Raw genomic sequence first — 22068 nt, 5'->3', positions numbered from 1 at the left:
AACCTGAGTCATTCCATTTTGATCTCTTACAGATAATAAAGAGTTTTAAGTAAGATTTTGGTTTTGTTCTTTTTTTCTCTAAGCATAATTGTCATGGATATGTGTAAGGTTTCATGTGAATTAAGGGTTTCATTGCTATTTAAAAACAAAAAAACAGCAATAAAAAGTAGTAGTTGGAAAACTACTGCTATATATTCAGATAATATGTATATACTTATATTTCCTAAAGATAATCTAGTTAACACTAGAAAATAGCCATTAGAAAAAATTCTTAAAAACAGGTTATCCTCCCCAGATTAAAAAAAAAAAAAAGGCATATATAAGAAAATAAGCTATCTAAAATAGACAAAATATCTTTTGCTATGGCTACTGAGAAATCATGATATCTATTTCTGACCTTAAAGCAGTTTAGCAAAGCATTTCAAAGGGGAAACAGAAAATTTAGTTATCCTAAGTCTTCACAGCATACTTCAGTAAATAGTGATTAAAGAAGAATTAAACGAAAAAAAAAAAATTTGAAACAGATTTTTTTAAATTAAGTGGATCTTTAATCTTTCCTTAATGTATACTCTAAAAAAAATATGAGTACCTTATATTAGCATATGCTAAAGCTCAAAAACACCATCATTAATAGACACTGAAGCATAAAATTATATATCTATGATGATCAAATAGCTTTAACAGGGAAAAAAGGTTTTAAATAATGGTTTGCATTGGCCTAACTTTAAAGAATTCCTGAGGATTCTTCATCCTCATAATCCAGCAGATATTCAGAAAATCTCAAAGATATTCTAATCTTGAGTTTGTGTCACTAAAATAACTAATGTAGTTTTTAAGTTTTGTAGTTTAAAAAATTCACATTTAAAACTAATGAAATTTTAAAATACACTTATTTCTGCTTTAAAATGTATTTTTAGTTCTGAAGAAAATCATCCCAAATTTTGCAACAAAAATAAATGCACTTTGGTTATTCATCATTTTGAGTCCTTTTATATATATATATACATATATATATGTATATATATATATCTCAGAGAAGGCAATGGCACCCTACTCCAATACTCTTGCCTGGAAAATCCCATGGACGGAAGAGCCTGGTGGGCTGCGGTCCATGGGGTCACGACTGAGCGACTTCACTTTCACTTTCATGCATTGGAGAAGGAAATGGCAACCCACTCCAGTGTTCTTGCCTGGAGAATCCCAGGGACGGCGGAGCCTGGTGGGCTGCCGTCTATGGGGTCACAGGGAGTCGGATACGACTGAAGCGACTTAGCAGCAGCAGCAGCATATATATATATATATACTCTAATTATTCACCTATTTTAACTGACAATGACTTTTAACAATTTTAAAAGTATCTAATTTAATTAGTTTCACAGTCAAAGTAATAGAATATCATTCAACTTTGTGATACAGCTACGAAATGAACAGAATTTGATCACTACTTTACAATGTAACGTGTATTATAAGAACAGAGCATACATTTTACTGTGAATGCTCTCTAGTAAAGTTGTATCAGTTAAGGAGGCGATTTCAATAGAAAAAATAATCTTCCTAATGATTTCAGTAAAACATACCCTAGTATTCTGAAGCGTTGTAAATTCCCAGCTCAGACAAACCCATATTTAAATGTAAGAACAGGAAACCTTCCTTATTTGGGAATTCAGGATTCTTGATTTCTAATATTTCTTGCTTTTGCTGCTGCTCTATCCTCAATCACAAAGGCTGCCTACCGATAGCCCCTCCTAGAGAGAGAGAAGCAAGTGTTAAAGGTAAATGCTTAAAAACTAAATCTCAGTACCTATGCTTTAGGTAGGTTTGTCTGTCCATGGGAATCTCTAAAACATCAATCTCTCTTACTGATAAATAGAGCACATTATATAAAACTCCAGTTCAAAATCAACAAAAGTGATTTAGGAATTACACTATCACAGGCTGATGCTTATTTTAAAGCCATTGACCAGGACCTATCCTTTCGCCTTGATGGTACCAAGATACGTAGTCTGGACCCCTAATGGAGATGCTCACCTGTAGTCAGCCTACATATACACTACTACATTTAACCAGTTCTTTCAAGATAGACCTTGTCAATGCATATTAATGAAACTATGGTTCTTTATAACCCACTTTCAGGAATGTATCCCTACAAGACAAATGACTGTCAGTGATAAAATTAACAGCAAGAAAACAGTTTATCTAACTACTCAAAAGAAACTCAATTCATTTTCTTAAAGCTGTATTACAACAGTTGGATAGAATTAATCTTTTTTTCTTTTATTTTGACATTTAATAGTTAAGACTTTCTTTTTCTAGCACGAAAAGAGGAAATCCCATAAACTATATAAATTATTTTACAAATTCTGACGTTTAAAATTAGACTATACAGAAATATACATCCAACTGGTAAAAATAGAGTATTAAATGAAAATCTATTATATATATGCTTTGGATAATGAGCATTCACAATATATTCTTTTTCTACCAAAGCTTATACCAAAGAATTAACCTACAGAGTGAAAACAACTGGGAATTTGGAATAATCAGTCACAAATTCAAGTTCTGGAGAAGTCAGACCTAGCAACCTCTCTAATCTACTTTAAGGATGAAGATAGACAGCCCTGAATCACCTACTGCGTAAGTTGCAATTATTAAATGAATTAATATATTTAACGATGCTTTAGAAAGATAAGGACTAATGGTAGTGCTCCCCAGATAATGTTTAAATTACTGTTCACTGAGAACTATTTAAAGATTTGGTTTAGTTCAGGAATAAAGAAAGATTAAATTTTAGCAAAACCTGTTTGGAAAATCCAGGCAATAAAACTTTCCTGAATTATGTTACCGAACAATAATCTAATCTTCAGAATGATATATAAATTTTTATACCCACTGCTTAAGGGAACATCTGTATAAAACACATCAGTAGTCAAGATATAAGTCAACTAGTCATATTTTGATTTTTTTGGTATTATTAATTCAAAAATATACTCCTCACCTGTCTGCATTGAACACTGTTGTCTGACTTCTTCAAGAACCATGTATCACCACAGTAAGACTCTTCATTTCTAGTCTCATGAGAGAAAACATACCCTTGCCAATTGTCAAATTTTTATTTCATTAACCTTACTTTCTTAAACTGAAGCTGTCAGCAAGTTGAGGGAGGATAATTTGTTTATAGTAGGAAAGTTAATCACATTTAATAATTACTTAAAAAATAAAGGGAATATTTACATTACTTAAAAGTGAAAAGAACCCCAGTGGATATCAAGAACCTCCTAATTATACATATCGCATATTCCTTTAAATAGAGTTTAAAAAAAAAAAAACAACCTTAAACACTTCAAACATGAAATGTTTCCAAGTCCTCAAACTTTAACCTTTTAAGGGTCAAAACTTTAACCACTTCTTGACAACCTGTCAAACCATAAATCTTATTTTCTTAACGTGTGTGTGTGTGTGTGTGTGTAGCTTACCCTATCGTCTATTGAGGATCATAATTATGATTGGCTGTGGATACTACAGCCATGCGTCAAACTACTCTAGACTTCACCTTTCTAGTTATCTACTTTAAAATGTGCAAACTCAGACAATCAAGATTAAACTTAGGTGTAAACTAAATGTCCTCAATATGTTTAGACTGCATTTTTGCTCACAGTAAAAATACTTAACTTTCTAAGTAGCTGGTAAAGTTTAATGTATTGATTCTATATATATTTCATCAGGTCAAAGGTCTCCTTTAGTTCCAGATTCTCAGTTCTAATATTGATGCTTTAAAATAGCAAGAATTTCAACTTTCTTAACGTGCCAATTACTATGTCTTTGTTTAGATTAATATTCTATTTCAAAATCATTTTTATTTTATAAACCAACAGGCTTACCATCTCTTGAGATCCTTGAAATTAAACACAGAGTAGAGTAGACATGTTTAATTTCAATTTCTTCTAGTGTCCCTAATGGGAAGCCATTAGGCTCTGGGCCATGAAGATCATCATTTCCATTATTCTGAATCTTTCTGCCCTAGGTAAAGTAGATGCTATGAAATATCCAGCAACTAAATTCAGTTACTTACTCATTTTAAAGCCCTCATATAGCTTTTGTTTTAAATAACGACAGAATCAAAATTTTAGAGCTTAAAGAAATTGAAACTAATAGTGACTCTGGATATAGGTATTTTAAGAACACAAGAAATTCCAGGAGTGTGTCCAAAATAAATATACTAGACTATTATATGCTTTAATTTTACTTGTTTCTTATGGAGAATTTCTTCAATGCCTAAAATATTATGGTGATAGTAAATAAATGAGTTCTTCTTGGTTCTTGATAACAGTTCCAAATCATATTTTAGTGAATCTTGAGTACAAATCTCAGATAGCTCAGCAGAACTTCTGAAAGACAGAGAAGACTAGGAAGGTGACCCTGAATACATTTTGTAATTTTTTCTTATTATGTAGATTTCCAATCACTGTAAATCTCACTTTTTATTTCTAACTTCCTACTAGAAGTGAACATTAGTAAAATTTAAAACTATGGGTCAATATTTAAAAAGTGTTTTTATTTCAGGCTATCTCTTAAAGTATTTAGAAACAAATTAAGAGTTCAGGATCCTTGCCCTGAATAACAAGTAACCATTAATACAGTAATTTAAATGAAAGAATATATATGAAAGCCTTATTAGTACAAGCCCGGCCAGTTACTAGAGACTGAATATGGACACTTATTGCTAAAACCAAAATCCAAAGTAAACTACATGCTTCTTTTTAAGAATAGAAGGAGGCTGAGGAAAATGAGAACAGAGATCTTAATAGCTAATGGTCATGAATAACTACACTAGTGGATATTAAATCTGTTTCTATTTGTCAAAGCGCTTATATTCCTCAACATATCTAATTTTTTATCATACCAATAAAAGATTCAAACGGAAAATTTAGTTCAAATCCTAAGTGATTTTGTTAACCAGTATTCATTTATTGTTTATAATGAACATTTTATTAGAAGACTGTGTTCTTGTTACTGCTCAACTTAAATGGCTTATTTAACTGATATATGCTATTCCTATTATGGACAATGAAATAATTCAGAATATTCTGTTTATTCTCTACTTTCAAAGTTAACTACTTTTGTTTAAACAATATCCCAGTTCCCACACTCTCTAACACAATTAATGGTAGTGCAGCAGATAAGTATTTTCTTTTTAAAGCAATTTGGCTTCAAAAAAATGTTTATATCCAAAGAAGTAACACAAAACAAGAAAGACGTTACATGTGAGAAAAGTGCTGATTGTAACATTATGTAATCAAGTATTTTCAACCTAAGAATATTCAGCAAGAGTTTAAAAACAGACAAGTTTAGCACTATTTAGCAGAGTTGAATCTGTACATAGTCTACAACCTACTAGTACCACTTTAAGATTCACACTCTAGAGAAACTTGAACTTGCACACCATGATAAAGCTAATGGTTGTATCAAAAATACATGTAGTGTAATGAAGGAGTGAATAAAGTCTATTTTATATATTCTAATCTCCAGAGAAAAACACACACTCAAATCACGGTTGTTGAACTTCCCTATTATGTGGTCACTGTATATAATCTTACGAAAAGCATCAAATTGAAGACTTCTGCACATCTAGTAACTGTTTCTCTACTGGAAGCAAAAATGCTTCTATTTTTAAGATATCTCATCACAGAGCAAACCATGGTGCACTAAATTTAACACAGATGAAATCATTAGTTGGGTGGCAAAGAAAAACATGCATTCTCATTTCATTAGTAAACACTTCTACAAACACATAGGACTGTTCAGAATTACACTAAATAATTAAACTCAAAAGATTTTTTCCCAAAATACATAAAGATCAGTTTAGACCTTTATCTAATTAGAACTGTTTCAAGTATACTATTATGAATTCAAATGGTATAACAAATCCATTTTTCTTCCTCCCAGAACTTGGCCATAGTCAGTAGTAGTTATGTTCCCTTTTCCACACTATTAATGAAATATAGGTAAGATACAGAACTGAGAAAACCCCAATTATGCAAAAGGCAATTAATTCTAATGTGCTTAAGGACAACAAACAATTTGAATGCAGCTAATACTAAAAATATTTTTAAGCTTTATTTCCTTTACTTTTACACACTGACAAATTACTAACTCAAAAAATATAGCATGATCTGTGTGACAAGTTTTCATTTCACAATTCACAACAAAAGGGCTCATAGTGAATACTCACTGTGCAGTAGTATCATGATCTACTTGGCACAAACTGTATCAACATAATACATTAAAAGTCCCAAATTTTTCTATTTCTCAATCATTTACTATCTATGAAGAACCTCAATAATATCTCTAACTTTGAAATTAGTTCATAATACGGGAATTAGAAAATGCAGTTATAAATTTATTTCTGCCTCTTAAGCTATGAGACCTTGGCCAAGTTATAGAACACAGAATCCAAGTTTCCTCATCTGTAAAATGGAAAGACACTGTTACATCTGTTCTGGTTATCCCACAAGGCTGATATAAGGAAGAAATTTAATAATCTATATAAAAATTCTCTGAAAAACATAAAACACAAAGCAGAGAGAAAGCATTAGTAAGCAGACATAATCACAAGAGGGTCAAGTACACTGAAGATGAATTACTGTGTTTCTACCAGAAAAAAACACCTATTTTCCAGTAATTTTTTAAGGTATGCATTTGTAATGTTTGTATTACAAAAGCACAAAAAGCTGAATATATAAAATTTAGAAGAGAATATTTAACAAAATTGGAGCAATACAGAGACATTTGTCCTAAGTGGAAAAGCACACATTACTGTGAAGTAATTTATGAAAGGCAGTATCAAGTCTGTAGGTAGAATGAAATCATGCTAGGGAATTAAAATACAATAATATTTAATATTTAGACTCACCTCTGCCCATTTAAGAATACAGGTCAAGCAAAAGACATGATTACAGCTTTCTGGAAAACCGATTTCCTTCTCTAACAGGCAACTGAGACATATTGGACATCTATCAGCTTCACTGTACAACACACCAGTGGTTGCAGTATTATCTTTGTTTTCTTCACCTATAAAGTAAAGCAGTCATATATGCTTTCAATTTCTCTGGATCAAATTACTTATGTTTCTAGTAGTATGATGGACTCGATACTCTAAAGGGCCCTCCTTCTACAAAGCAATTAGATCTTAGATACACTGTAAGAAACAAACTTCTTGAGCATAATACCTCCAATGTTTACTAATTTAAATTTAAGGAGGAGTGAAAAGAAATTTTTCATGAATTTAATTTTAGAATAATCATACAGTTCAAATATTTAAAAATTTAAAAAAGGTTATAGTAACAAATCTCCCAAGCAAATCCATCTCTATGTATTCAGTTCCACCCAACACAACAAGTAACAACTGTTAAGCTTGTTCTGTGCTCTTCCAAAGACATAATGGAATGCACAGACAAGCAAATCCTAATACGTATTCTTTTAAACCTCCTTCTTCAGACAAATGCTAGAATACTATACACACCAGTTTGAGTTTTTGTTGTTGTTTCAATCTAAAGATGGGACAATCGCTTGTTTTCAAGCTTTGGCTATTGCAAACAATGAAAAACTTACTTCCCACTTTTAATAGTATATCAATAGGATAAATTCTTAAAAATGGAATTCTAGACCAATGTGTCTGTACATCTGTAATCTGAATAGATATGGCCAAAAATTATACCCCTTAGGGTTTGTACTAATTTAAACACCTACCAGCAATGTAACCAACACACAAGAAGCAAGCAGTGCTTGCTCAGAAGTGAAAGAAACTCCAAGATTTGACATAAAGTAAAACAAAAATAAAGAAACAGCTGAAATGTGACCAGTATATGCCAAGCAAATGGAAAACCTGAGATCACCCTGAGAACACATGTTCGTCCTAGTGTTTAGATTTGGAGACTAACCTTTAGGACCAACTCAGGTAGGGAAACTGACCCTGGGAGATTCCCCTTTTAAGCCAAGATCCTCAAATGGGGTTAAAGTGGTCCCAGCATGGGTCCAGGAAAAAACAAATACATATAAATCCTCTGAATGAAAACATCCCTAATTTAGGCCCTCATGATTCCACACCTCATAATCAAACATCACCAAGCCAAAGAAAATAAGTTGACTTGAGTAAGAATCAGCAGAAACAAGAATGTGCTTAAATTTATTTCTATATTTTACATACTATATTCATTATAAATTTATTTAGATATCCACTGGCTTCAAACATTAGAACTTTCAAATACTACATTTTTGTTGTTTAGCTGCTAAGTTGTGTCTGCCTCTTTGCGACCCCATGGACTGTAGCACATCAGGTTTCTCTGTTCTTGCTATCTCCTAGAGTTCGCTCAACAGTAGATTAGACCCAGAAGAAAAAAATATCTGTGAACTAGAAGAAATGAAAAACTGAAGAAACTACCCAGACTGTAAGAAACAGAAAAGGAGATGTAATCTGTGAAAGAGAGGTTGGAAAATGAGGTCAGGACAAAGTCTAACACATTAACCGAGGCTCAGAAGAGAGTAAAAGGCAGGCAATAGTTAAAGTACTAATGGCTGAAAAATGATAAAACAAATAAAAAACACAATCCAACAGATAAAGGACACACAAGGTATACTAAATACTAAATTCTCCTACTAAATAGGAGAAATGAAAATAATCCACGTTTAGAAACAATGTTGCCAAACTGTACAACATCAAAGATGAAAAAAACATCTTAAAACCAAAAAGAAGAAAAAGATCATCTACAAGGGAATGACAATTAACTTCAAAGGACATTTCTTGACAGCTAGTAAGAAAACTAGAAAATAGCCCAAACGGGAAAAAAAACAAAACTTCAGAGCGCTAAGAGACAAAATAGTTATCAATCCAGAACTGTATTATCATTCTTTGAAAGCTTAGAAGAAGATAAAATTTAAAAACACTTAAGCATTTACCACCAATAGACTTTCACGGCTGCTGCTGCTGCTAAGTCGAGTCAGTCGTGTCCGACTCTGTGCAACCCCATAGACGGCAGCCCACCAGGCTCCCCCATCCCTGGGATTTTCCAGGCAAGAATACTGGAGTGGGTTGCCATTTCCGTCTCCAATGCATGAAAGTGAAGTCGCTCAGTCATGTCTGACTCTAAGCGACCCCATGGACTGCAGCCCACCAGACTCCTCCATCCATGGGATTTGCCAGGCAAGAGTACTGGAGTGGGGTGCCATTGCCTTCTCCAGACTTTCACTAAAGGAACTCTAAGATTTTTTTTTTTTCCCCAGAAAGAAGAAAGAGAATGGAAAAAAAAAAAAAAGACAATAATGATAAAAAATTTTGAACAAAAAAAAATGTCATTCTGAAATCAGCAGAGAGCAAAAATTTAAGAATAGAAAGAGTTCAATGAACTAAAAACACTGATTGATTACAACAAGACATGAGAAGAGTAAAAAAAAGTGTGCACTACTTATTTAGGCAGCTATTTCAGAGTTTAAGAACAACGAAAATATGTAAACAAAAAAATATGTGCGAACAGTTTGGAAACACTAAGTTTTGCTTTCAACACAAAAGCTTTATAAAAATTAAGTTACCTTGCATATCTTCATAGTCCTGATCACCCACATTTAGAGTATATATAGTTTTCTTCTTCATTTCTCTTTGAAAAAGGATTTCCTACAGGATGAATGATAACAGAGAATTTTTATGTTTGCCTTATACACATAATATACATTATTAATTTTTTAAAATCCCAAACTCTAAGAAATTATTTTATACATAAAAGAATAAAATATGAATCAAGTCAGTAAATTTTCTGGATAATCCAGTATACTTTTATACTCCCTGCCACCAAGCACAGTCTTTCTGAAAGGAGAAGCCTTATACAGGTATTAAGTAACAAAGACTCATGATAAATTTTGTGGTACAGACATGAATACAATTGGAGCTTACAGAAAAGAGATCAGTTTGGACTGGAGTTTTTATTGAAGTTGATAGGTTATGTATTTTAAGAAGCTTAAACACATTTAAGCAGCAACACAGAATGAACGAATAAAATGGCATATAGGTAGGCCAATCTGACAACTAAGAGTAAGTGGTAAAAGCGCAACTGTGTGTATATATTGAGGAGGGATGGGCATGTAAGGCAAGAAGTTCATCTGAAAGATAACAGTGAAGGCAACAAGAGCAATATAAATCAAGCTCAGCTCGATTATAGATGGATCTCTAGTGATTGAGAGGTTTAGATTCAATCTTATAGATTCCTCTGAAGACTGACATGATGTAAGCAATATACATGAATCTTTTAAAAGAATGATCTGCAAAACACAGAATGGATTATAGTGGGGAGAGATTAGAAGGAAAGATGTTTGCATAGTTAGAGTAACTGGCTGTGAAATGAATAGAGAAGCAAGAAATTAAAGAGCTGAAGTATTTCCAACATTTGGTAACTACATAAATACAGGGAAGGACTAAAAAATTATTTTGGCCTAGAAGACTAGGAAAATGGTGATTACAGGAGACAAAATGAGAAACAGTAAAGAAAATTAATGTGTTAGTTAGGAGGAACAAACTTATGAAGTAAAATTATTTTTTAAATCAACTCTTAGAATTCTAGGGCTTCCCGGGCAGCTCAGCGGTAAAAGAATCCGCCTGCAATGCAAGAGACTCAGGAGACTCCAGTTTTATCCCTGGGTTGGGAAGATCCCTGGAGGAGAAAATGGAAACCCACAAGTACTCTTGCCTGGAAAATTCTATGGCAGGCTACAGTCCATGGGGTCACAAAGAGCTGGACACAACGAGCACACATGCACACTTTAGAATTCTTTCTTGAATTACTGCAAGACAAGCAATTGCAAAGAACTATTCAAATATATTTTGGAGTATCTAGGCACAAGAAACCACTAAGTTCATCAGTTATGAGTCGCCCACGTGTGTATGAAGTAATTTTTCTATTAGATTTTTAAATAATGTAAACCTGTGAATTTCTATATTAAAGGTTATGTATTGCCTAGAAAAATCTCTATTAGGTTAAGTAGGGAGAAATGCAAGGGCCCATACTTTGACTCAAAACTCAACCAGAAACTAACATATATAAGAATAACTTAAAGGTTTTAATAAGTTAAAAGTTAGAATTTCAACTCGGTATTAGTTACTTTTAAACTGTTAATTCAATCACAGTCTGCCTTAATAAACTTAGAACGTCAAGAACAAAAGGAAAACCTTTCACTCAGCCTACATGCACAACATTTGTTATACTTCTGGTACTATTCTTTAGGTATCATGTAACAGCTTATCAAGATAAATACACTGACTTCTCCGAGTGAGATGGGCCAGGAGGTTTTAAGCAGAGGCCAGCTCCAAGACCACTGCATTCATCTAGAGGGGGCAATTACAGTGGTTTGCAATAAAAGGAGAAGCAAGGGTGATAAAAAGTGCTCAGATTCCAGTCGTTTTCAAAATACAGCCATCAGGAAAGACTGAATATGCCATATGTGTTAGAGAAGATCCCAGGATAACTTCACGGTATTCAGACTTGAGTAACTAGAACAACAGAATTGCTGAGAGAGAACACTTCAAAAATATTCAGATAGTTATAGGTTGTTGTCCCACTTGATGTTTACTCAGAAGGACAGGATCAATATCCCTTGAGAACTTGCCACAAATGCAAGATACCTCAGGCAGCACCCTAGCTAGCGAGGAAGAATCTGCGTTTTATCAAGTTCTATGTCAGACTCATATACCTGAGAAACACTATTACAAACAACTTCCAAACCAAGCTGATTTTAGAATTATATTAAACTTCTGTATGATCTATAATTGAGTATAATTCTTCATTTGGAGAAATTCATAACATATCATCTCTCCGATTATGACTGAGAATTCAAAAAAAAATTTGTCATAAGCAAATCCGTGCTTATGACACTGCCTAGCACTAACAAGCAAACAAGCATCGAATGCAAACCATTACTATTAGTGCAGATCTTCCATCCAAGTCTGTCTTAAATAAAACCAGGAAGCGCCTCCAATTAATTACTCAAAAGTTTGATACTCCCTCTAAGGATGTTATTAATATTTTTATTTTCCCTTGAAGAAATCATAAAAAAGGCTATTTTTCAGTGATGCATGTGTTAGGGAGGATTCTATCTATTATTATAACCCAGCAGTCAAAAGCTGGCTAAGTATTTTCTATAAAGTTTTGTTGAAGAACAGTCTGTTCATTTCTTTGTATTTCCTATGGCTGCTTTTGCACTACAATAGCAAAGTTGAATAATTACGACAGAAACCATATACTTGGTGTGAAATGAAAATATTTCCTGACATATTTATCAACAAGAAATGACACAGCCATCAGCAATTTCTGGCCTCTATATATGAATGAGGACTCCCAAAACTGCGATCCAGCAGATGCTGCCACCCCTTGCGATGACTGCTGAGGAGCTGGGGGAATGCAAGCAGCAAGGTGAGCAAGGAAGCAGGGTTGGCCCCAGACAGCTGAGGTGCACGTGAGAGGAGTGAAGGCAGCGAGCCCCGAGGCCTGCGGCTTCCATACACAGAACGCCAAATGCCTCAGCCTGACAGCTGATCTTTGACATTCAGACTGCCTGCTCCCGTTGTTGCAAACTTGTATATAGCCTGACTTCCCCTCCTGCCTCCTTGAAGCAGTTTTCTCAGAAAGGCTGAGGTGCTATCTCCCGGGCTCAGAGTCCTTAACATTCCCACCAAAAAAAATAACTCTACTTTCAGGTTGTGACCTATTTTTTTGTCGACAGTGGCAAAGTCTACAAAAATTATGATAGGCCCTTTTCAGAAAAAGTTTGCCAACCCTATTAAAGACTATAAAAGGCTGCCTCTTTGGAGATGTGGCTCAGTATCTCACTGCAGAGCCCCTCAAGCTTTCTTAGGTATAAGCATTGATTTACATTTGTATTCAACTGGTACCACAGCACAACAGCTACTTACTAAACATCTGAGTCAATGCTTTTGCAATGGTTCCTTGAGTTTCTTTCAAAATTGCCTGAAGGCCATATACTTTTGTTGATTTATGTACATTTATTTTATCAATCTGGCTTCTAGAGTTTTCAACTTGTTTTCAACTCTGTTTGCTTTAGAGTAAGGTTGAGGCAATTAACTCTTTCAGTTTAATAGTTATTTTCTTTCCAGCTTCTTTGCTATATAATCCACTTAACTGCTTCTGATCTGTCACTGTTAATTTTACATCTCTTGCAGAATGCTCCCCTTAATTTTTTTTCCTACGTGATTTCCACCATAAAGCAATCTTATTAGACTTTATAAATAGACTTGTTTGCCTCAAGTGGGCTATTTTGACAAGCTTTTGTTTAGAATATTCTTTATTTGCATGTTTGGTGCTGGAGCTGTAATACTAGCACTCTTCAGCACAGATAGGAATGTCCTGTTATCACAGGTTTTAGAAAAAACTGTTTGCATTCAAACACTAACTAGTCTGACACTTACTAGTAGTGTGACAACTTCTTTAAGCCTGTTTCCTCATTTACAAAATGGAAATAAAATAGTAACCATTTCAGTCATTATGAAAATCAAATTACATAAACACGTAATCCATTTAAAGTGTTCAGTTCAGTTGCTCAGTCGTGTCCAACTCTTTGCGACCCCATGAACCAAAGCACGCCAGGCCTCCCTGTCCATCACCAACTCCCAGAGTCCACCTAAACCCATGTGCCTTGAGTTGGTGATGCCATCCAAACATCTCATCCTCTGTCATTCCCTTCTCCTCCAGCCCTCAATCTTTCCCAGCATCAGGGTCTTTTCAAATGAGTCAGCTCTTCGCATCAGGTGGCCAAAGTACTGGAGTTTCAACTTCAACAACAGTCCTTCCAATGAACACCCAGGACTGATCTCCTTTAGGATGGACAGGTTGGATCTCCTTGCAGTTCAAGGGACTCTCAAGAGTCTTCTCCAACAGCACAGTTCAAAAAGCATCAATTCTTCTGTGCTCAGCTTTCTTTATAGTCCAACTCTTACATCCATACATGACTACTGGAAAAACCACAGCCCTGACTAGACGGACCTTTGTTGACAAAGTGATGTCTCTGCTTTTTAATATGCTGTCTAGGTGGGTCATAACTTTCCTATCAAGGAGTAAGTGTCTTTTAATTTCATGGCTGCAGTCACCATCTGCAGTGATTTTGGAGCCAGAAAAATAAATTCAGCCACTGTTTCCATTGTTTCCCCATCTATTAGCCGTGAAGTGATGGGACCGGATGCCATGATCTTAGTTTTCTGAATGCTGAGCTTTAAGCCAACTTTTCCACTCTCCTCTTTCACTTTCATCAAGAGGCTCTTTAGTTCTTCCTCACTTTCTAAAGGGTGGTGTCATCTGCATATCTGAGGTTGATGTTTCAGACAGCACAAAAGAAGTACTCAACAACTAGCACATGTGCACAAACACATGAGTAACTCCCCACCCAAAGCAGATTCTAGGTATACCACAGGATTCAAGATGATAAATCTGTATGACTCTCATTAAGAATAGACTTTCATTATTTTTACCAACAAATTTGTAAAACCCCTGTACTACAAAGAATATCCACATATGGAAAGAATGATATCAGTAAAAAGTTTACAAAACTTAACCTATCAAATAGTTCTTCAAACAGAATTTACACAAGGATAAGTAAGTTACTTATTCTACACGGACATTATTTATCAAGATTCTGCTTTATCTGAAGATAAAAATGTTGAAGCAAGACACAAAATCTAGGACTCACACAGTAAACAGCCCTAGGATTTTTTTATCTTATTTTCTACTTTATATACGCATAGGAAAAGAAACACTAAATGCTGTAACATACGGCTGTCTGTGTACTCAATTGCTCAGTCATGTCTGACTCTTTGCGACCTCATAGACCTCAGAGCCTGCCAGGCTCCTCTATTCATGGGAATTTTCCATGCAAGAATAATGCAGTGGGATGCCATTTCCTTCTCCAGGGGATCCTCTCAACCCAGGGATCAAACCCACATCTCTTGCATCTCCCAAATTAGCAGACAGATTCTTTATCACTGCACCGCCTGGGAAGCCTGTAACATATGGCTACTCCAGGAAAAAAGAAAAGGTCATGTTTAAATAAAGTTCCAACCACAATTTCCTAAGACTCTCATTTAGTTTTTAATAAGTATACATTATTTACGAGGTTTCTTACCCTTAAGATTCTTCAGGTCGAGCAGTCAGGTAACCGGCTTTCCATCAAACTTATCTGGAGAGAGAATTATGAAAATCAGTCCTATTTCACTTCACTTTCAACTTGGGTACAAAAGAAAGGAGACTAGTAAAGTACAAAGAACTACTTATTACAGAGGGCCACCAGTTTTGAGTATAATTTGTTTAGAATGTAAAACATTTTAAGAGAATGACTGCGAAGTCGCTTCAGTCATGTCCAACTCTGTGCGACCCCATAGACGGCACCCCACCAGGCTCCCCCGTCCCTGGGATTCTCCAGGCAAGAACACTGGAGTGGGTTGCCATTTCCTTCTCCAAAGCATGAAAGTGAAAAGTGAAAGTCAAGTCGCTCAGTCGTGTCCAACTCGTAACAACCCCATGGACTGCAGCCCACCAGGCTCCTCCATCCATGGGAGTTTCCAGGCAAGAGTACTGGAGTGGGGTGCCATTATGCCTGTAAATATGAAGACACACATAGGTCCTGGAAGCAAACAATAATGAAACTATTTTGTTCAGGGAGAGAGAAGCACAAGAAAACACATTTCAGCATATAGGAGAAAACCAACAGAAAACAAAGTAACAGAGAATTAGAGGAAAAAAAAACAAAAACTACCCCAACAAACAGACTTAGTCTCATCACCTAATAAAGGAATGCAGAAAAAGATACACAAAAGATATTTAACCAGCCCATAAATTCAACAACTATTAGTATTTAAATTATTTCCTGAACTCCAGATTTTAAGAATCCTTAACCAGTAATCACATCTTGCTTATTCCTCTTTCTCAACCAGCCCCACAGAACTCCCCACATTTCTACAGTCTGCCTATATAATTCACTTAGTATCTAGTCAGCACTCCCTATTTTCTAGGTACCACCAGGCCTTAAGCACTGACACACCTGATTTAAAAAAAAAGTAACAGCATAGCAGGTGCTATAATGGCAGTAAACACAGGATATTACAAAAACACACAATAAGCACCATATCCTTGCAACATATGCCTCTGTAAAAAAGGCTTCTCAACTAGGACCAAAAAGATTTAAAATGTATTTTTCTAACTCTCCTCCCCCCCCCCCCCCCCATCAAATATTCTGTACCATTATAGCATTTCCATCTTTAAATTAAGGACTCAAAATTTGAATTGTCAAAGTAAACATGGTAGTGAGGATCTTAAATTTCATAATAAATGAATGATATACACAAATAGGTAAATTGATTTTCTGATCATTTTATACTTCCTCTGTGGAAGTGACAATTAGGCAAACATGAAAGATACACTGTACCTAGTTCCACACAGTAAAGTTTTATCCCCCAAAAAAGCTTTTCAGACTAATGTCTGGACATATAGGTGGAAAGAAGTATTATTCTCTCTTCTTGAAATTTTATAACATAGTACATTTCATACAATTTATCTGAATATATTAATATCTAACTGAACATCATGAAATTAAAAAAATAACACACTAATTTCTATTCATGATCACAAGAGTTGCATATTTTTCCAGCCATCAAATTTAGTTATAATACCAACCAACAGTAAAACTGAAATGGATATAAAATTCAGAAGACTTATAATCAATTTTTTTTCAACTTTTGCTTTATTTGATTCATTTACACACAACTATGGTCTTTATGTTTATATTCCCTCAAAATTCATGTTGAAACCCTAACCCTTAAGGGTAGACAGTACTGTTAATAAGTGCGGCATATGGGACATGCTTAAGAGGGTGAATTGCTCATGAAAGGGATTACTACTTTAGAAAAGAGGCTCTAAAAAGATCTCTAACCCCTTCCTTCTCAGGGAAAATCTGAGACCTGGAAGAGGGCCCTCATCCAACCATAACAGCACCCTATTGTCTAACTTCTAGTCTCTGGAACTGTGTGAAATAAATCTGTTCTTTACAAGCCACCCAGTTTTGGTATTTTCTCATAGCAGCCCAAACAGACTAAGACACATGCTCTGCTTTCAGTTACTAATGCACATTAGTCCCTGGAACAGCTTTCTAGTTCAGTTTTCAACAGGGTTATTTGCTTGCTTGTCAGCAGTTGATCAATAAAAGCAATTCATGGAACCTTTCCATATTCAATTCTTTCATCCTGCTCTTATATACAAAAAAAAGTTTTGTTTTCTCAGCACCGTTTACTGATGAACAAACAATTCTACGTCTTGTTTTTTATCAGGTAAAATGAAAATAAAGAAGCTGAAGACATACACATTTATAGGTTTTATAATAAAACCAGTTCCATATATCAATCCAGGAAGGAAAAGAATGTCTTCAAAATGTCTCTAATATTCTTGCAGTGTCTCCAACAGCAAGTGAATGTCAAGAAGGTCCACTAATGTGAATCATGTCACATCATACTATGCTAACCAATAACCTAATTATTAGAACAAAACATTTTTTAAAAGTTAAAATAAATAAAAAATAAAACATTTTCAAAAAAGCAAGCCATTTAATCCTCAGGCATAGATTAAAACATAGATTAAACGGAAATAGGAGAAGTTTTTCAAATGTAATGTAATTTTGGAAATCAGAGTTCAGGAAAACTATGCTGTTACTGTGAAAGAGAAACTAATGTTCCTATTTCCTTCTAGACTTAATGTAGCATAATCTCCTTGATAAAACTTGTACTGTTATACATGGCAGGATCATATATATGTTGAAAAACAATGAGATATAATTGCCATTTTCAACTATAAAATAAGAAGATGCAAGTTGACATAACATTATAAAATAGATAATAAGTGAAATGGGGAAATTTCCATTCTATGTGAAATGGATTAAGTACATACTATCTTGTTAACCTCACTGAAGAAACTATAAATTCTAGACAAAATGAATGGAGAAGCTAACTGAAAATTAAAAGCGAAACAGTAACAGGTAGTTTGGGGAAGAGCCCCAAATCAGATATATTATCAAACTGGTAATGCGTTTATAATTCTTTCCCACCGAATTTATGCCCCAAAGTTAGGCTTTATGAAACCTGAAACCTATGAAGTGACCACTGTTAGAGAGAGAAACAGAGACACGGAGAGGGGAAGAGAGAAGGAAAGACATATGCACACTGGCACAAGCAAGCATTTACATGTGCTCTAAGAAAAGCCTCCAGCTCTGCCTAAGCAGTAGGAAAGGGGTCTCCTAAAACTCAATAGTGACAGAAATCTTTGTTTTTTCCTTTCTGTTCTTCATTCCCCATGAGCCAGTTCCCAAGCAGTCCTGTGGTGGTGATGGCTACAAGAGCAGCAGCAGAGTCAGCAAAAGCCTAAAACTTAGGGAAAGGCACCATTCACAATGATTGCAGAAACTCTGGGTTAATCTCGTTGATTACTCTCCTGCCTTCTGGTCCTTTGGCTTCAGGTGCGATTGTGGAAAATACACAACACCTTGGAGCAAACAAAGACTTAGCTTTCTAGCCAGAGGACAGAAAGGTGTGTGTGTGTAGGTAGGGAAGAAGTTAGTCTCAGGGATCTAGAAAATACCAAGGAAATAATAGGGGAGAGAGCTTGAGACAGTAATCTGTAAACTGTTCAAATTGTCCAAAATAATTTCAGAACTGCTTGACATAATGAGAATCAAAAAATTTCAAATGCTCATCTATGTCTGCTTCATGACTATGCTAAAGCCTTTGTGTGGATCACAACAAACTGGAAAATTCTTAAAGAGATGGGACTACCAGACCACCTGACCTACCTCCTGCAAAACCTGTATGCAGGTCAAGCAGCAGCAGTTAGAACCGGAAAATTGCAAAAGGAGTAAGTCACAGCTGCACATTGTCACCCTGCTTATTTAACTTGTATGCAGAGTACATCATGTGAAATGCTGGGCTGGATGAAGCACAAGCTGGAATCAAGATTGCCGGGAGAAGTATCAATAACCTCAGATATGCAGATGACACCACCCTTATGGTAGAAAGTGAAGAGGAACTAAAGAGCCTCTTGAAGAAGGTAAAAGAGCAGAGTGAAAAAGTTGGCTTAACACTCAACATTCAAAAAACTAAGATCGTGGCATCTGGTCCCACCACTTAATGGCAACTAGATGGGGAAACAGTGGAAGACTTTATTTTATTGGGCTCCAAAATCACTGCAGATGGGGACTGCAGCCATGAAATTAAGACGCTTGCTCCCTGTAAGAAAAACTATGACAAATTTTGACAGTGTATTAAAAAGCAGACACATTACTTTGCTGACAAAGGTCTGTATAGTCAAAGCTATGGTTTTTCCAGTAGTCACGTATGGATCTAAGAGTTTGATAAGAAAGAAGGCTGAGCACCAAAGAACTGATGCTTTCAAACTGTGGTGACAGAGAAGACTCTTGAGAGTCCCTTGGACTGGAAGGAGATAAAACTAGTCAATCCTAAAGGAAGTCAATGCTGAATATGCATTGAAAAGACTTATGCTGAAGCTCCAATACTTTGGCCACCTGATGCAAAGACCAGACTCATTGGAAAAGATCCTGATGCTGGCAAAGACAGAAGGCAGGAGGAAGACAACCGAGGATGAGATGGTTGGACAGCATCACCGACTCAATGGACATTTGAGCAAGCTCCGGGAGATGGTGAAGGACAGGGAAGTCAATCGTGCTGCAGTCCATGCGGTCGCAAAGAGTTGCAGACTGAGGGACCAAACAGCAAGAGCAACATGAGGAAAGACAACACACAGAAACCAACGCCAAGAAGACACAGATAGTAGAGCACTGGGTGAACTGTCTGACAAAGATTTAAAGCAGGCAATAAAAATGTTCCAGCAAGTAAAAGCAAATCCTCTTGAAACACATAGAAAGCTAGAAAATCACAGCCAAGAAACACAAGATATAAAGTACCGCCAATTGGAAATATTAGGACTGAAAAATGCAATAACTGAAACAGAAAACACACTGGACAGACTAAAGAGCAGAACGACAGTCAGTGGACTTAAAGACAAGAGCAGTAGAACCTACCCAATCTGAACAACAGAAAAATATGGGGGAAAATATCATTAGTGTCTCAGGAACTGTAACAGCCAAGAGTCAATTTTGACTCTTGCAAGCTAGGTCTATGCCTTTGGCCACTTTTGTTATTATAATCACATATAATGGCCTGCCTCAGAGAACCCTGCCCCCTCTACCTGACCCTTAAACTAAAATGCCTTTGTTTAGCTCACAGGGAGATAAATAACCCTGCCCACTGGGAATGACCCTACACAATAGCACACTCCCCTGCCTGAGGCAATGTAAAGAAGAGTCTACACATGGACATCACCAAATGGTCAACACCAAAATCAGATGGATTATATTCTTTGCAGGAAAAGATGGAAAAGCTCTATACAGTCAGCAGAAATAAGACCCGGAGCTGACTGTGGCTTGAATCATGAACTCCTTATTGCCACATTCAGACCTAAATTAAAGAAAGTAGGGAAAACCATTAGACCATTCAGGTATGACCTAAACCAAATCCCTTAACATTATACAGCGGAACTGAGAAATAGATTGAAGAGACTAGATCTCACAGACAGAGTGTCTGATGAACTATGGATGGAGTTTCGTGACATTGTACAGGAGACAGGGAGCAAGACCATCACCAAGAAAAAAGAAATGCGAAAAAGCAAAATGCCTGTCTAGGGAGGCCTTACAAATAGCTGTGAAAAGAAGAGAAGCAAAAAGCAAAGGAGAAAAGGAAAGACATAAGCATCTGAATGGAGAGTTCCAAAGAATAGCAAGGAGAGATAGGAAAGCCCTCCTCAGTGATCAGAGCAAAGAAACAGAGGAAAACAAAAGAATGGGAAAGACTAGATATCTCTTTAAGAAAATTAGAGATACCAAGGGAACATTTTCATGCAAAGATGGGCTCAATAAAGGACAGAAATGGTATGGACCTAACAGAAGCAGAAGATATTAAGAGGTGGCAAGAATACACTGAAGAACTGTACAAAAAAGATCCTCAGGACCCAGATAATCAGGATGGTGTAATCACTCGCCTAGAGCCAGACATCCTGGGATGTGAAGTCAAGTGGGCCTTAGGAAGCATCACTACAAACAAAGCTAGTGGAGGTGATGGAATTCCAGTTGAGCTATTTCAAATCCTAAAAGATCATGCTATGAAAGTGCTCCACTCAATATACCAGCAAATTTGGAAAACTCAGCAGTGGCCACAGGACTGGAAAAGGTCCAATTTTCATTTCAATCCCTAAGAAAGGCAATGCCAAAGAATGCTCAAACTACCACATAAATGCACTCATTTCACACACTAGTAAAGTAATGCTCAAAATTCTCCAAGCCAGGCTTCAACAATACGTGAATTGTGAACTTCCAGATGTTCAAGCTGATTTAGAAAAGGCAGAGAAACCAGAGATCAAATTGCCAACATCTACTGGATCATCAAAAGAGCAAGAGAGTTCCAGAAAAACATCTATTTCTGCTTTATTGACTACGCCAAAACCTTCAACTGTGTGGATCACAGTAAACTGTGGAAAATTCTGAAAGAGATGGGAATACCAAGACCACTTGACCTGCCTCTTGAGAAACCTGTATGCAGAGCAGGAAGCAACAGTTAGAACTGGACATGGAACAGACTGGTTCCAAATAGGATAAGGAGTATGTCAAGGCTGTACACGGAGAAGGCAATGGCAACCCACTCCAGTACTCTTGCCTGGAAAATCCCATGGACAGAGAAGCCTGGTGGGCTGCAGTCCATGGGGTCACTACGAGTCAGACACGACTGAGCAACTTCACTTTCACTTTTCACTTTCATGCACTGGAGGAGGAAATGGCAACCCACTCCAGTGTTCTTCCCTGGAGAATCCCAGGGATGGGGGAGCCTAGTGGGCTGTAGTCTATGGAGTTGCACAGAGTCAGACATGACTGAAGTGACTTAGCAGCAGCAGCAGCAGTAAGGCTGTATATTGTAAC

At 36.0% G+C, this 22068-nt stretch overlaps 1 protein-coding gene across 4 annotated transcripts in view; it reads right to left on the bottom strand.

Moving 5' to 3' along the window:
* The window catches only part of SCAF11 (SR-related CTD associated factor 11), a 94389-nt gene that overhangs the window by 42425 nt on the left and 29896 nt on the right, over positions 1 to 22068 (bottom strand). For 3 of the 4 annotated variants that reach the window (XM_019960742.2, XM_019960743.2, XM_070788569.1), the window contains exons 2-4: positions 15169 to 15222; positions 9583 to 9664; positions 6911 to 7068 (exon numbers count right to left, since the gene is read on the bottom strand). In XM_019960742.2, coding sequence (XP_019816301.2) covers positions 6911 to 7068; positions 9583 to 9643 — 219 coding nt within the window. In that variant the 5' untranslated portion in view covers positions 9644 to 9664; positions 15169 to 15222. Of the gene's footprint in view, positions 1 to 1577; positions 1746 to 6910; positions 7069 to 9582; positions 9665 to 15168; positions 15223 to 22068 lie in introns of those variants that run through there. The other variant, XM_019960744.2, reaches the window with a different exon arrangement.

The sequence above is a fragment of the Bos indicus genome, chromosome 5 (assembly GCF_029378745.1).
Source record: "Bos indicus isolate NIAB-ARS_2022 breed Sahiwal x Tharparkar chromosome 5, NIAB-ARS_B.indTharparkar_mat_pri_1.0, whole genome shotgun sequence".
NCBI classification, from domain to species: domain Eukaryota; kingdom Metazoa; phylum Chordata; class Mammalia; order Artiodactyla; family Bovidae; genus Bos; species Bos indicus.
The sequence above is the reverse complement of the archived record's forward strand: the minus strand, read 5'-3'. Positions and strand labels throughout refer to the sequence as shown.